The sequence below is a fragment of the Salvelinus fontinalis genome, chromosome 6 (genome assembly GCF_029448725.1).
Source record: "Salvelinus fontinalis isolate EN_2023a chromosome 6, ASM2944872v1, whole genome shotgun sequence".
Classification (NCBI taxonomy): domain Eukaryota; kingdom Metazoa; phylum Chordata; class Actinopteri; order Salmoniformes; family Salmonidae; genus Salvelinus; species Salvelinus fontinalis.
In genome coordinates this window covers 1,482,246-1,499,610 of record NC_074670.1, presented here as the reverse complement: position 1 = coordinate 1,499,610, position 17,365 = coordinate 1,482,246, and the positions used below count along the sequence as shown (strand labels likewise).

The following is a 17,365-nucleotide window of genomic DNA, read 5'->3' as shown; positions in this document are numbered from 1 at the left end:
GTCCCTCAGTCGAGCAGTGAATTTCAAGCACAGCTTCAACCACAAAGACCAGGGAGGTTTTCCAATGTTTTCATAAAAAGAAGGGAACCTATTGGTAGATGGGTAAAAATATCCCTTTGAGCATGGTGCAGTTATTCATTACACTTTGGATGGTGTATCAACACACCCAGTCACTTCAAAGATACGGGAACCCTTCCTAACTCAGTTGCCAGAGAGGAAGGAAACCGCTCAGGGATTTCACCAATGGTGATTTTAAAACAGTTACAGAGTTTAAAGTCGCTCTGGATAAGAGCGTCTGCTAAATGACTTAAATGTAAATGTAAATGTAATGACTGAGATAGGAGATTATTGAGGATGGATCAACAACACTGTAGTTACTCCAGAAATACTAACATAAAGAACTGAGTGAAAATAAAGAAACATTTACAGAATAAAAAATATTACAAACATGCATCCTGTTTACAATTAGGTGCAAAAAATACTGAAAAGAATGTGGCAAAGCAATTAACTTTTTGTCCTGAATACAAAGCGTTATTCAATCTTCATATTTTCAAGCAAGATGGTGGCTGCATCATGTTATGGGTATGCTTGTCATCAGCAAGGACTAAGGAGTTTTTTGGGGGGAAAAGAAACAGAATAGAGCTAAGCAAACCGTGGTTCAGTCTGCTTTCCATCAGACACCGGGAGACAAATTCACCTTTCAGCAGGACAAGGCCAAATTCACCTTTCAGCAGGACAAGGCCACATTCACCTTTCAGCAGGACAAGGCCACATTCCCCTTTCAGCAGGACAAGGCCACATTCACCTTTCAGCAGGACAAGGCCAAATTCACCTTTCAGCAGGACAAGGCCACATTCACCTTTCAGCAGGACAAGGCCAAATTCACCTTTCAGCAGGACAAGGCCAAATTCACCTTTCAGCAGGACAAGGCCACATTCACCTTTCAGCAGGACAAGGCCAAATTCACCTTTCAGCAGGACAAGGCCAAATTCACCTTTCAGCAGGACAAGGCCACATTCACCTTTCAGCAGGACAAGGCCAAATTCACCTTTCAGCAGGACAAGGCCAAATTCACCTTTCAGCAGGATAAGGCCAAATTCACCTTTCAGCAGGACAAGGCCACATTCACCTTTCAGCAGGACAAGGCCAAATATACACTCCAGGTGTGCAACGCTCTTGGACACTTACCCAGAAAAGACTCACAGCTGTAATCGCTGCCAAAGGCGATTCTAACATGTATTGACTCAGCGGGTTGAATACTTAATTAATCAAGATAAATTAGTGTTCTATTTTACATTCATTTTTTTTAACTCCTTGAATTGTTCTTCCACTGTGACATTACAGAGTATTTTGTGAAGTTCATTGACAAAAATGACAATTAAATCAATGTTAATCCCAATTTGAAACAAAACAAAACGTAGAAAAATTCAAGAGGTGTGAATACTGAAGGCACTGTACATCAATGGTTGGGTCTGTCTGTCTGTAGTTATGGCTGTTGGAATTATAGACACCCTGTACCGGTGTAGAGGAAAGATGGAGCTGATCCAGTCTAACTGTCTGATACAGAGACAGAGAGGAAAGATGGAGCTGATCCAGTCTAACTGTCTGATACAGAGACAGAGAGGAAAGATGGAGCTGATCCAGTCTAAATGTCTGATACAGAGACAGAGAGGAAAGATGGAGCTGATCCAGTCTAACTGTCTGATACAGAGACAGAGAGGAAAGATGGAGCTGATCCAGTCTAACTGTCTGATACAGAGACAGAGAGGAAAGATGGAGCTGATCCAGTCTAAATGTCTGATACAGAGACAGAGAGGAAAGATGGAGCTGATCCAGTCTAACTGTCTGATACAGAGACAGAGAGGAAAGATGGAGCTGATCCAGTCTAACTGTCTGATACAGAGACAGAGAGGAAAGATGGAGCTGATCCAGTCTAAATGTCTGATACAGAGACAGAGAGGAAAGATGGAGCTGATCCAGTCTAACTGTCTGATACAGAGACAGAGAGGAAAGATGGAGCTGATCCAGTCTAACTGTCTGATACAGAGACAGAGAGGAAAGATGGAGCTGATCCAGTCTAACTGTCTGATACAGAGACAGAGAGGAAAGATGGAGCTGATCCAGTCTAAATGTCTGATACAGAGACAGAGAGGAAAGATGGAGCTGATCCAGTCTAACTGTCTGATACAGAGACAGAGAGGGACGATGGAGCTGATCCAGTCTAACTGTCTGATACAGAGACAGAGAGGAAAGATGGAGCTGATCCAGTCTAACTGTCTGATACAGAGACAGAGAGGATAGATGGAGCTGATCCAGTCTAACTGTCTGATACAGAGACAGAGAGGAAAGATGGAGCTGATCCAGTCTAACTGTCTGATACAGAGACAGAGAGGAAAGATGGAGCTGATCCAGTCTAACTGTCTGATACAGAGACAGAGAGGAAAGATGGAGCTGATCCAGTCTAACTGTCTGATACAGAGACAGAGAGGAAAGATGGAGCTGATCCAGTCTAACTGTCTCCAATAGAATCTGACATGTCTCTATTCATCATCTCTAACAGAGACGTTCAACAGACTATTGATACTAAAACTCTGTCCAGAAAACAAAACCCTCCTCTCCTCTCCACTCTTCTCCTCTCTCCTCTTGTCCCCTCCACTCCTCTCCCCTCTCCTCTCTCCTCCCCTCTTCTCCCCTCTTCTCCCCTCCTCTCCTCTCTCCTCCCCTCCTCTCCCCTCCTCTCTCCCCCCCTCTTCTCCCCTCCTCTCCTCTCCCCTCTCCTCCCCTCTCCTCCCCTCTCCTCTCCTCCCCTCTCCTCCCCTCTTCTCCCCTCCTCTCTCCTCCCCTCTTCTCCTCTCCTCTCCTCTCCCCTCTCCTCTCCCCTCTCCTCTCCCCTCTCCTCTCTCCTCTCCTCTCTCCTCTCCCCTCTCCTCTCTCCTCCCCTCTTCTCCCCTCCTCTCCTCTCCACTCTTTTCCTCTCCTCTTCTTTCCTCCGCCTCTCTGCTTTCCTTTCCCTCTCCTCACCCCTCTCCTCACCCCTCTTCTCTCCCAGCCTCTCATCTCCTATTCTTTCCTCACCCCTAATCTCTCCCCTCTCTCCCATCCTCTCCTCTCCTCCTCTCCTCTCTCTTCTCCCCTCTCCTCATCTGGCCTGGAATACGTCTGAATCACAAACCAGGACTGAAGGCTGAGGAACGTTATAATTAAAATGAGGAGGCCAACGAGAACAACGTACAAATGACAAAGGCCTAGTTTAGTGTCTGGCGTGATCTTGATCCTGCTTAGCTTTGCCTGCGTCCCAAATGGCACCCTATCCCCTATATAGTGCACTATTTTAGACGAGGGCACATAGGGCTCTGGTCAAAAGTAGTGCACTATATAGGGACATGTGGGACATAACCTCTCTGAGTGAGCTGACAGGAGAGGACAGATCCTGGTGATGATAACAGCCAGGCAGCAGAGTTATTCTGTTGTTATTCTGCCTGCCACTCACAGCTCTGTCTCTGTCGGGTCCTCTGCCAACCCACTAAGTACTATCAGTGGGCTCTCATAGAGAACAAAACAGGTCAGGACCATACAGCAGTGGATTCTGGGTAATGGAGAGTACGGTACTATTATATTGTAGACTGATTAGACCTACCGCAGGCTGAGTAAACACTTCCCCCTCTGTGGACATGGGCTGACCGGGAATAACATTTGCAAACCATTATGTATGAGTATATAACTGGAAGTACCAATCAAAAGAGAGGGTGGATCTTCAGCCAAGTTAAATAAACCAACAGCAGTTAAAGAATGAACGAGAACCTTCAGCATCACAACTTCACATGCATCATAAAACAAAAAACATTTCAGTCAATCAATTCATTCAGTCATTGGTTGATTGTAATAGCATAGAGATGACCTACCTAGAGCAGTCACGCCGAGGCCCGGTGGACAGGACGTGTGTTTGATGCAGAACTCCACCACCAGGTGGTAGCCTGGGATACACTCACACAGCTGGTCGTGGGTGCTGTTACACTCTTGACTCACCAGCTGCCTCTCCTTGCAGACCGTCGTGCAGTACTGGCAGCTGTCGCCCCACTGCCAGTGTTCTGAGAAGGACCGGTCGGGGCACGGCGAGCAGGCGCTGGGGGTGTCGGCGGTACAGTGGGTCAGGACGGCCGTGCCGGGCGGACACTGGTCACACAGGAGGAGTTCAGAGGTCAAGGGGTCATAGTGCTGGTACTTGGGGGGTGGGACCTCGTGGAACGCCCAGGAGAAGGAAATGGCGAAGAGCTGTGGAGAAATAGAGAGCGAGAGAGAGAGAGAGAGAGATGGGGGAGAGAGAGTGAGGGGAGAAGAGAGAGAGTGGGAAGAGAGAGAGATGGGGGAGAGAGAGTGAGGGGAGAAGAGAGAGAGAACAGAGAAAGAGAGAAGAGGGAGAGAGCGAGGTGAAAAAGAGAGACAGAAAGGGAGAGAGAAAGAGGGAGAGAGGGTGAAATGGAGAAAGAGACAGAGAGGTGAAAAAGAGAGACAGAAAGGGAGAGAGAGAGAGGGTGAAATGGAGAGAGAGAGAGAGAGGTGAAAAAGAGAGACAGAAAGGGAGAGAGAAAGAGGGAGAGAGGGTGAAATGGAGAGAGAGAGAGAGGTGAAAAAGAGAGACAGAAAGGGAGAGAGAACAGAGAGGAGAACCACCAGATTAGACAGAGCGAATGTTTACAGCCTGATGGCAGAGACACTAAGCGTTCAGGCTTGTTGTGATTGACTGGGTGTAACCCAAGCCTGGGGTGATTGACTGAGTGACTAAGTGTTATATGAAGCCAGAAACCAGGCACTACTAAATAGAAGCGTGTCTGTGATTGACAGTGTAAAGCAGCAGTAAGCAAGGCAGCCGCCTTCACCGCTGTGGCCCAAATGTCAATTCTCCCTCCGTGGACTTCCCCTACTTCCCCTACGCCACTGCCATGAAAAACACTGTATCCAGTCAGCAATGTCCCTCAGCATCTCCTGCAGCACTGTATAGGCCTTGGCTTGGGGTGACCTATACTGGCCTGGGGTGACGTAAACTGGCCTGGGGTGACCTATACTGGCCTGGGGTGGCGTAAACTGGCCTGGCCTGGGGTGACCTATACTGACCTGGGGTGACCTATACTGGCCTGGGGTGGCCTATTCTGACCTGGCCTGGGGGGACCTATATTGGCCTGGGGGGACCTATACTGGCCTGGGGTGACCTATACTGGCCTGGGGTGACCTATACTGGCCTGGCCTGGGGGGACCTATACTGGCCTGGGGTGACGTAAACTGGCCTGGGGTGACCTATACTGGACTGTGGTGGCCTGGGGTGACCTATACTGGCCTGGGAAGACCTAAACTGGCCTGGGGTGACCTATACTGACCTGGGGTGACCTATACTGGACTGTGGTGGCCTGGGGTGACCTATACTGGCCTGGGAAGACCTAAACTGGCCTGGCCTGGGGTGACCTATATTGGCCTGGGGTGACCTATATTGGCCTGGGGTGACCTATATTGGCCTTGGGTGACCTATATTGGCCTGGGGTGACCTATATTGGCCTGGGGTGACCTATAATGGCCTGGGGTGACCTATAATGGCCTGTGGTGGCCTGGCCTGGGGTGGTCTATACTGGCCTAGCCTGTGGGACCTATACTGGCCTGGGGGGACCTTTACTTTGCCTGGGGTGACCTATACTGGCCTGGGGTGGCCTGGAGTGACCTGTACTGGCCTGGAGTGACCTATACTGGCCTGGGGTGACCTGGAGTGACCTATACTGGCCTGGGGTGACCTATACTTTGCCTGGGGTGACATATACTGGCCTGGCCTGGCCTGGGGGGACCTATACAGGCCTGGGGTGGCCTATACTGACCCGGCCTGGAGTGGCCTATACTGGCCTGGGGTGACATATACTGGCCTGGCCTGTGGTGGCCTCTACTGGCCTGGGGTGACATATACTGGCCTGGGGGGACCTATACTGTCCTGGCCTGGGGTGACCTATACTGTCCTGGCCTGGGGTGACCTATACTGTCCTGGCCTGGGATGACCTATAATGGCCTGGGGTGTCCTGGGGTGACCTACACTGGCATGGGGTGACCTATACTTTGCCTGGTGTGACCTATACTGTCCTGGCCTGGGGGGACCTACTGGCCTGGGGTGGTATATACTGGCCTGGGGTGACCTATACTGTCCTGGCCTGGGGGGACCTATATTGGCCTGGGGTGACCTACTGGCCTGGGGTGGTATATACTGGCCTGGGGTGACCTATACTGGCCTGGCCTGGGGGGACCTATATTGGCCTGGGGGGACCTACTGGCCTGGGGTGACCTATACTGGCCTGGGGTGGTCTATACTGGCCTGGGGTGGTCTATACTGGCCTGGAGTGACCTATCCTGGCCTGGGGTGACCTATACTGGCCTGGGGTGACCTATACTGGCCTGGGGAGACCTATACTGTCTGCAGGCCAAATAAACATGGAGCATGGAGACTGAAAAAGTAGGGAGTAGACTGATTTCCCAAGCCCCTCTTCCCTTCTGTCTTTCTGTAAACTGTTATCTAAATCCTTACTGTAAACTGTTATCTAAATCCTTACTGTAAACTGTTATCTAAATCCTTACTGTAAACTGTTATCTAAATCCTTACTGTAAACTGTTAGCTAAATCCTTACTGTAAACTGTTAGCTAAATCCTTACTGTAAACTGTTAAACCCATGCAAGTTGCTAGTTTTACTCCCGGGGCATGCCCCTGTACATTCTGTATATGGAAGTTCTGGAATAAAGACATTGTTGAACTTTTAACCTTTCACCATTCAGTTGGAAGTCACCATTCAATGACATTCTGCTACAGCACTCTAGACCAAAATTACACGCTGCTCTGTCGCCCATAATTACAATGTTCTGATCATCTGAAGGGAAGTCACATTGGATGACTGCTGTGGCCGTTCGCCAGCTGAGAGGGAATACAGCTGGAGTGTGTACATCCCCTCAATCAGACAGAGGCTTAGTGGCTCAGCGGTCTAAGGCACTGCATCTCAGTGCTAGAGGCGTCACTACAGACCCTGGTTCGATTCCAGGCTGTATCACAACCGGCTGTGATTGGGAGTCCCATAGGGCGGCGCACAATCGGCCCAGCGTCGGCCGGGGTAGGCCGTCATTGTAAAAAATAATTTGTTCTTAACTGACTTGCCTAGTTAAACAAAAATATGGCTCCCTATGTAGTGCACTACTTTTGACCAGGGCCCATAGGGCTATATAGGGAATAGGGTGCCATTTGGGACGCATAAAGAGTTTACTAGTTTATTACACAGCAGTCGGTCAAGGAGATGTTATTCTGCTCGTCAGTGTTTAAAGCCGCTGAATGACACGAGCATTGAAATCAGGGTAGGAGCGTGATTTAAAAGTCAAAATATGACTTCCTCTGACTAACTCAGGCTATGGAGCGGGATTTCAAGTCAAAATATGACTTCCTCTAACTAAAGTACTGTAGCTGAAATGGCTTTCCATATTCAACCTAAACCACCATCTACCCCGGAGGTATGACAGACAGTCATTTCCAGGTGTATAATTTCCCTGCATTAAGCAGTGAGGAGGAACACACCCAGCAGCTGACTGAGAGGAACGCATTGGAGGACCTAGGCTACGTCACAAATGGCCCCCTATTCCCTATGTAGTGCAGTAGGGCTCTGGTCAAGCTCTGTAGTGCAGTAGCGCTCTGGTCCAGACGCTTTGTGCATCCCAAATGGCACCCATGTTGAATAGGGCTCTGGTTAAAAGTAGTGCACTATATAGGGAATAGGGTCCCCATAGGGCTCTGGTCAAAAGTAGTGCACTATATAGGGAATATGGTGCCATTTAAGACACAGGCCTAGGCAATGTCCAAACGATCTCTCCTTCCTCCTAAGTGTGCACTTGTTCACTTCCCTTAAAGCCCCGATGCAGCCTTTTTTTAAATAACTCAAAATATATTTTTTATCATTTATTTCCCTGAGCATTCTTTTGCCATTGAAATGCTCAGTCCGATCGTGTAGGCGAATCCATACATATTTTTATATGTTTACATAAACAGCCCTGATTGGCGGATAGGATCGTCTAGACTCGAGCAGGGGTCTCCAACACGAGCTACCAGTGGCTCACAGCCTACCTACCAGTAGCTCACAGCCTACCTACCAGTAACTCATAGCCTACCTACCAGTAACTCACAGCCTACCTACCAGTAGCTCACAGTCTACCTACCAGTAGCTCACAGCCTACCTACCAGTAGCTCACAGCCTACCTACCAGTAACTCACAGCCTACCTACCAGTGGCTCACAGTCTACCTACCTGTAGCTCACAGCCTACCTACCAGTAGCTCACAGCCTACCTACCAGTAGCTCACAGTCTACCTACCAGTAGCTCACAGCCTACCTACCAGTGGCTCACAGCCTACCTACCAGTAGTTCACAGCCTACCTACCAGTAGCTCACAGCCTACCTACCAGTAGCTCACAGTCTACCTACCAGTGGCTCACAGTCTACCTACCTGTAGCTCACAGTCTACCTACCAGTAGCTCACAGCCTACCTACCAGTAGCTCACAGTCTACCTACCAGTAGCTCACAGTCTACCTACCAGTGGCTCACAGTCTACCTACCATTAGCTAACAGTCTACTTACCAGTAGCTCACAGTCTACCTACCAGTAGCTCCCAGCCTACCTACCAGTAGCTAACAGTCTACCTACCAGTAGCTCACAGTCTACCTACCAGTAGCTCACAGTCTACCTACCAGTAGCTCATAGCCTACCTACTAGTAGCTCACAGCCTACCTACCAGTAGCTAACAGTCTACCTACCAGTAGCTCACAGTCTAACTACCAGTAGCTCACATCCTACCTACCAGTAGCTCACAGCCTACCTACCAGTAACTCACAGTCTACCTACCAGTAACTCACAGCCTACCTACCAGTAGCTAACAGTCTACCTACCAGTAGCTCACAGTCTACCTACCAGTAGCTCATAGCATACCTACTAGTAGCTCACAGCCTACCTACCAGTAGCTCACAGTCTACCTACCAGTAGCTCACAGCCTACCTACCAGTAGCTTACAGTCTACCTACCAGTAACTCACAGCCTACCTACCAGTAGCTCACAGTCTACCTACCAGTAGCTCACAGTCTACCTACCAGTAACTCACAGCCTACCTACCAGTAGCTAACAGCCTACCTACCAGTAGCTCACAGTCTACCTACCAGTAGCTCATAGGATACCTACTAGTACCTCACAGCCTACCTACCAGTAGCTCATAGTCTACCTACCAGTAGCTCACAGCCTACCTACCAGTAGCTCACAGCCTACCTACCAGTAACTCACAGCCTACCTACCAGTAGCTCACAGTCTACCTACCAGTAACTCACAGCCTACCTACCAGTAGCTCACAGTCTACCTACCAGTAACTCACAGCCTACCTACCAGTAGCTCACAGCCTACCTACCAGTAACTCACAGTCTACCTACCAGTAGCTCACAGCCTACCTACCAGTAACTCACAGCCTACCTACCAGTAGCTCACAGCCTACCTACCAGTAACTCATAGCCTATCTACCAGTAGCTCACAGCCTACCTACCAGTAACACACAGCCTACCTACCAGTAGCTCACAGCCTACCTACCAGTAACTCATAGCCTATCTACCAGTAGCTCACAGCCTACCTACCAGTAACTCACAGCCTACCTACCAGTAGCTCACAGCCTACCTACCAGTAACTCGCCAAACAGTTGCTACTATCTAATCAACACAACATTGACATTATCCCACCCCTGGTTAGCCACTATTGGCTTAAAAAGCCAAACCAAACACAATATCTGCCCATTCATTTCCAGCAATATTGGCCCTGTCTGTCTGTGTGGTGGGAGCGTCTGTCTATCACTCCGTGTGTATTAAGTTGATGTGATAACCATCTTGTTGGTTGACAGAAATACTTTCCCCAAAAACACTCTCATATAAATGTTAACTGCAAAGTCGGCTTACCTGGCAGAAGTATTTAATGAGTAGATATAATTTGTATCTCTAATTTGTTATTTGCTAATTTTTCCATAGAATGAGCAGCAGCAGTACAAAACCATCACTAGACCGGCATGTCAGACGGTACATTCCTCACTCGCTACATATTAAAGGGACAGACGCCCAATTAAAGAGGAATTACCCAAAACAAATTGTTTTGTTTTCATCCAGACGCCCCCCAAACAATGCTCTTCTGATGTGATGTCATCATTAACATGGACTCAGGAACATCTACTATGACACCTCCACTGTGGGGCTCTATAGGTCTTCTGATGTGATGTCATCATTAACATGGACTCAGAACATCTACTATGACACCTCCACTGTGGGGCCCTATAGGTCTTCTGATGTGATGTCATCATTAACATGGACTCAGAACATCTACTATGACACCTCCACTGTGGGGCTCTATAGGTCTTCTGATGTGATGTCATCATTAACATGGACTCAGAACATCTACTATGACACCTCCACTGTGGGGCCCTATAGGTCTTCTGATGTGATGTCATCATTAACATGGACTCAGAACATCTACTATGACACCTCCACTGTGGGGCCCTATAGGTCTTCTGATGTGATGTCATCATTAACATGGACTCAGGAACATCTACTATGACACCTCCACTGTGGGGCCCTATAGGTCTTCTGATGTGATGTCATCATTAACATGGACTCAGGAACATCTACTATGACACCTCCACTGTGGGGCCCTATAGGTCTTCTGATGTGATGTCATCATTAACATGGACTCAGAACATCTACTATGACACCTCCACTGTGGGGCCCTATAGGTCTTCTGATGTGATGTCATCATTAACATGGACTCAGAACATCTACTATGACACCTCCACTGTGGGGCCCTATAGGTCTTCTGATGTGATGTCATCATTAACATGGACTCAGAACATCTACTATGACACCTCCACTGTGGGGCCCTATAGGTCTTCTGATGTGATGTCATCATTAACATGGACTCAGAACATCTACTATGACACCTCCACTGTGGGGCCCTATAGGTCTTCTGATGTGATGTCATCATTAACATGGACTCAGGAACATCTACTATGACACCTCCACTGTGGGGCCCTATAGGTCTTCTGATGTGATGTCATCATTAACATGGACTCAGAACATCTACTATGACACCTCCACTGTGGGGCCCTATAGGTCTTCTGATGTGATGTCATCATTAACATGGACTCAGGAACATCTACTATGACACCTCCACTGTGGGGCCCTATAGGTCTTCTGATGTGATGTCATCATTAACATGGACTCAGAACATCTACTATGACACCTCCACTGTGGGGCCCTATAGGTCTTCTGATGTGATGTCATCATTAACATGGACTCAGGAACATCTACTATGACACCTCCACTGTGGGGCCCTATAGGTCTTCTGATGTGATGTCATCATTAACATGGACTCAGGAACATCTACTATGACACCTCCACTGTGGGGCCCTATAGGTCTTCTGATGTGATGTCATCATTAACATGGACTCAGAACATCTACTATGACACCTCCACTGTGGGGCCCTATAGGTCTTCTGATGTGATGTCATCATTAACATGGACTCAGAACATCTACTATGACACCTCCACTGTGGGGCCCTATAGGTCTTCTGATGTGATGTCATCATTAACATGGACTCAGAACATCTACTATGACACCTCCACTGTGGGGCCCTATAGGTCTTCTGATGTGATGTCATCATTAACATGGACTCAGGAACATCTACTATGACACCTCCACTGTGGGGCCCTATAGGTCTTCTGATGTGATGTCATCATTAACATGGACTCAGAACATCTACTATGACACCTCCACTGTGGGGCCCTATAGGTCTTCTGATGTGATGTCATCATTAACATGGACTCAGAACATCTACTAGAGTTGTTTATTAACCATTATTCTACCAGGCATGTTGTCAGAAAACATAGTGCACTACTTTCTGTTGTACACTAAGGACCAGGGAAAGAGTTGACAACATAGTACACTACTTTCTGTTGTACACTAAGGACCAGGGAAAGAGTTGATAACATAGTGTGTTACTTCCTGTTGTACACTAAGGACCAGGGAAAGAGTTGACAACATAGTACACTACTTTCTGTTGTACACTAAGGACCAGGGAAAGAGTTGATAACATAGTGTGTTACTTCCTGTTGTACACTAAGGACCAGGGAAAGAGTTGACAACATAGTACACTACTTTCTGTTGTACACTAAGGACCAGGGAAAGAGTTGATAACATAGTGCACTACTTTCTGTTGTACACTAAGGACCAGGGAAGAGTGAATAACATAGTACACTACTTTCTGTTGTACACTAAGGACCAGGGGAAGAGTTGCAGGGGAGAAGAGAAGAATGTACCTATTTGAAAGTTAGAAAAAAAATGAGTAGCTCGTGACGTGTTTTTTAAAAGTAGCTCTCATGCTAGAAAAGGTTGGAGAACCCTGCTGTCGAGCCTACCCCGTTACCCCTTCAAATATAACAGCTCATTGGTCAGAATGATCCAATCGTATTGTGATGTCATGCTGTGGCCAAAAACTCCGTCCCACCTGAACAGGCTTTGTCTTTTTAAAAAGCTCTTACTCTAAAAGGACATTATCATCATTTTCACAAATTAAGAGTGTTATTTCGACATCATAGTGCGGAAATAACATTAATAAAACTGGAAAATCACTGCACTGCCCTTTTAATTAATTTGAAAGGAGACGACTGGTATAAGAAATATGGTGGAAATTCCCACGAGCCCATCCCTGCACCAATCCAATGCTTTTAGATTTGTGGGAAGTAGTGAACGAATGCACACTTCAGTAGAACATAGACTCGCCTCCAGACGTTCTAAGTTCGGTAAAAAATGTCAAGCAACACGACTATGGAGGACCAAATGAATGCACACACAGCGGTAAGTCGCTTTGGATAACAGGGTCGGCTATATGGCACATATCATTAGGCCTGTTACAATGGAGGATCAGAAGGCTGGAGAGCTGAGGGATGGATGGATAGAGTCAGTACTGCTGTCCAGGTGGTCTGCCTGGGGATTTCAGCTCTTCAGAGACATCAAACACACAGACTGACCCAGCCCTCTGCCTCTAACTAAACGGACTGCTGTAAAATCCCCCATTAAAGGCCTCAGAGGTCACATCCCAAATGGCACCCCATTCCCTACATAGTGCACTACCTTAGACTAAAGCCCTATAGGTCCTGGTCAAAAGTAGTGCACTATATAGGGATTAGGGTACTATTTGGGACATACACAGAGCACCCTACTAGTGGGAGGCCTGGCATCAAACAGCTCTCTTGATGAAATCATAAAACCACCAACGACCCCAGCTATGAGCAGATGAGATGGGTCGGTACCCATAATACCCATAACAAATCAAATGTTATTATACAGATTATATAACATACACATACCGTGAGACATTACAACTTAATTAAACCTAGGCAAATTACAAATATGGCACGTTCAACTCTTACAATCAAATCAAATGTTATTTGTCACATGCGCCCGAATACGACAGCTGTAAGACCTTACAGTGAAATGCTGAATACAACAGGTGAAGGTAGACCTTACAGTGAAATGCTGAATACAACACGTGAAGGTAGACCTTACAGTGAAATGCTGAATACAACAGGTGAAGGTAGACCTTACAGTGAAATGTTGAATACAGCAGGTGAAGGTAGACCTTACAGTGAAATGTTGAATACAGCAGGTGAAGGTAGACCTTACAGTGAAATGCTGAATACAACAGGTGAAGGTAGACCTTACAGTGAAATGCTGAATACAACAGGTGTAGACCTTACAGTGAAATGCTGAATTCAACCGGTGAAGGTAGACCTTACAGTGAAATGCTGAATACAACAGGTGAAGGTAGACCTTACAGTGAAATGCATATTAACAAGCCTTTAACCAACAATGCAGTTTAAAAAAATAAAAAAATAAATAAGAATAAGAAATAAAAGTCACAATCAATATTTGGGTCAGTCAGCCAACGAACTAACTTTTAGAAACCTGTGAGAGTACACGCAGGTAGCCAGGTATTAAAGCCAAACAGTAGCAGCCATAGCAGAGATCCATACTGTATGTGTAACCATGGCAGAGTATGTCATTGATCTCCATGTCATTTAGTCCCAGGCTGTGTTCCAATGCCTCTGATTTATACAGCGTCACAACTAACAGATTGTCACTTCTGAGTGGGAGGCCGTAGCAACAGTTTGGCAACGCTCATGTGGGTATTTGTTAATGATTAACTAAAGATAATATAAACATTTCTGATGAAACTGAATCTGATATACATATAAATATATATTTATATTCCGTTTGTTTTTAAGGATTCTTTCAGTGGACATTTCCACCAACTTCCGAGTCATTTTAGAGGATGTTTACACATATCACCTAACTCACCTGAGAACTAGGTTGAAACCCACAATGGAAACGTGTTCCTGTAATAATTTAAAATGGCATCAGTCATGCTGTTTCCACAGTATGTGACAACAACTTAAAGAGCAGAGAAAAGAACAGAGACACTGTCTCTCAGTGGTTCAGTGTTATTAGAGTAGACCGGTATGACAGAAACACAACAGTCTACTGACTGCATCACTACTACTGTTGATGTAAAAGAGGAAGTTACTGTCGTCGCTGTGAGGAGGGTTCCTTTCAGGATTATGTGTTCCTTTCTTAATAAACGTTAGGTGATGTGTGTGTGTGTGTGTGTGTGTGTGTGTGTGTGTGTGTGTGTGTGTGTGTGTGTGTGTGTGTGTGTGTGTGTGTGTGTGTGTGTGTGTGTGGGTGTGTGTGTGTGTGTGTGTGTGTGTGTGTGTCTGTGTGTAAAGCCTCAGTATTTGACAACAAAAAAAAAGATTTGTGTTTATTCTGCAGGGCGTTATAGGGTGACCTTTTGACGCATTTCTCTCTGTCACCTCGTGAACGGCTCATTTTGGGGAAGTTGTCTCTAACAGACGCCACCGAGTGCAGACACCACCGAGTGCAGACACCACCGAGGGCAGAGCATAAAGATAAAGAGTTCAAAGATAACAAGCCACATGTAGAACTATCCACATAGAAGAATAGCTCCCTGGCACTGCTTACACATTAATACCACCTGCATTCATTTACACAGAAGGCAAGTGTAGCCTATCATATCAGACACAATGTGTATCTGTGTTTCAATCATTTAACACGCACGCACGCACGCACGCACGCACGCACGCACGCACGCACGCACGCACACACACACACACACACACACACACACACACACACACACACACACACACACACACACACACACACACACACACACACACACACACACTATATAAAGAGTTCAATGAAGATAGAACAAGGTTATTTTCATACAAGTTCTCTACTGGTTCTTATCTGATACAGATCTCAACATGGACATATGCAAACCACTTTATGAGACCCAGATAGGAGTGACACCATGCAAAACACATCAAAGGAAACAACTGTGCTTTCTCTACCAAAACAGAGAGGTGAGAACTACACTACCACCAGTGTAATAACCTAGCATTATTATGGCACCTCATCCCCTGACTACTAACACACCGTTGGGCCAGAAGCAAGCACTTCTGGGACAGATTCTCACAGCAGTCACTCACTATCTATGGAATCTGGATTCACTTCAGATTGGTCCTACGGGAAATACAAACATAACCTACAACTCAACTCCATTAGCCTATTGGGACGGCAGGTAGCCTAGTGGTTAGAGTGTTGGGACGGCAGGTAGCCTAGTGGTTAGAGTGTAGGGACGGCAGGTAGCCTAGTGGTTAGAGTGTAGGGACGGCAGGTAGCCTAGTGGTTAGAGTGTAGGGACGGCAGGTAGCATAGTGGTTAGAGCGTTGGGCTAGTAACCGAAAGGTTGCAAGACTGAGTTCCCGAGCTGACAAGGTAAACATCTGTCGTTCTGCCCCTGAACAAGGCAGTTAACTCACTGTTCCTAGGCTGTCATTGAAAATAAGAATTTGTTCTTAACTGACTTGCCTGGTTAAATAAAGGTTTTTAAAAAATACAAAATTGACTTATTGACATAAATACTAATGCAGTTCATGGTTCCTTTTTAGGATTGGTTTAGGAAAATTAAACATGGTATGAGTGGGGGCGGGAACCATCTTTAACCAACAAGTTATGCAAATTCAGCCTGAAACAAATTGAGTCATGACGGAGAGAGTTGAAAATACAATACACACCTATGTCAGAAGAGTCATGTGGTCGAGAAATATTGCAGCATGTTGGTGTTTAGGCCCTATGAAGCCGGTACTATTTATAATAGTCAATGACGCATCCCTCATAATAAACATGATCGATTTAGTTTACATTAAAATACAAAATATGAAATATGTAAAAGCAATTTGATCAAAACGTTCGTCCGTAAAACGAGTAATGTGCTTGTTTCAAAAACAATCACAGTTAGAAACTTCTAATTTCTATTAATACTAGTCTCCCCTTCACCAAAGACCAAGAGGTACAATGTCTATCGACAAAGATGATTTAAACACAGAATAGGCTTCCTACCTGTGCTGCGTTTTGATGAAGAAGCGCATCGCATCGAATATAACCGAGATGTATCGTTCGCCTGCACACTGTTCTAATCTCACAATTCACTCGTTTGGAATAATCTATTCAATCGTTAGAATAAACCCCTTCGCCAAACATAGTCCAAGGAGAATATAAAGAAGGTGAAGGTAAAATACTCACCAGGTGTAATCTCATTGCTGGCTGTGGTCTCATTGTGTTAGCGCTCATCTCCGTCTCCTCTGTAGTAGAAATCCGTTAGGACGAGACGAGGTTGTTTCCATACTTATACTTAGGAAGTGTGCCCACCCACTTTGGTGGCATTACGACTAGCGGGCTTCTTCGCTTTGCTTTCTTACAAGGTTTCTCCTTAAAATAAATGCATACTTGTTATGATTGCGTCATCACTTACGTAGACTATAGAGGCAGTTTTTTTTATCCACTGACTGTTTAGCACTGGAAATAAAAAAAATAAAAAAATAAAATAAAATATATTTACAATTTGATGTATCATGCCGTTAACTCATATGAACAATAGCCTATTTAGTGATTTAAAAAATAGTTATTTAAATAATGAAATGAACAAAGGAGGGCATTGATCATTCTTGCCTAATGCCTATAATGCAGAATATTTAGGTTATTATTGTCTCCTTCCTGGACAGGGAAGACGAGGTATTGGGTCCAGAGAGAGGTTGGGTGACCAGGTATTGGTCCAGAGAGAGGTTGGGTGACCAGGTATTGGTCCAGAGAGAGGGTTGGGTGACCAGGTATTGGTCCAGAGAGAGGTTGGGTGACCAGGTATTG

At 46.2% G+C, this 17,365-nt stretch overlaps 1 protein-coding gene across 1 annotated transcript in view; it reads right to left on the bottom strand.

The window, feature by feature from the left end:
* The window catches only part of LOC129856851 (tumor necrosis factor receptor superfamily member 11B-like), a 31,794-nt gene extending 14,833 nt beyond the window's left edge, over nt 1-16,961 (bottom strand). Inside the window, exons 1-2 of the mRNA XM_055924571.1 lie at nt 16,745-16,961; nt 3,903-4,272 (exon numbers count right to left, since the gene is read on the bottom strand). Of these exons, the coding sequence (XP_055780546.1) occupies nt 3,903-4,272; nt 16,745-16,792 (418 nt within the window). The 5' untranslated portion in view covers nt 16,793-16,961. The remainder of the gene's footprint in view (nt 1-3,902; nt 4,273-16,744) is intronic.
* Between the last annotated feature and the right edge of the window lie 404 nt (nt 16,962-17,365).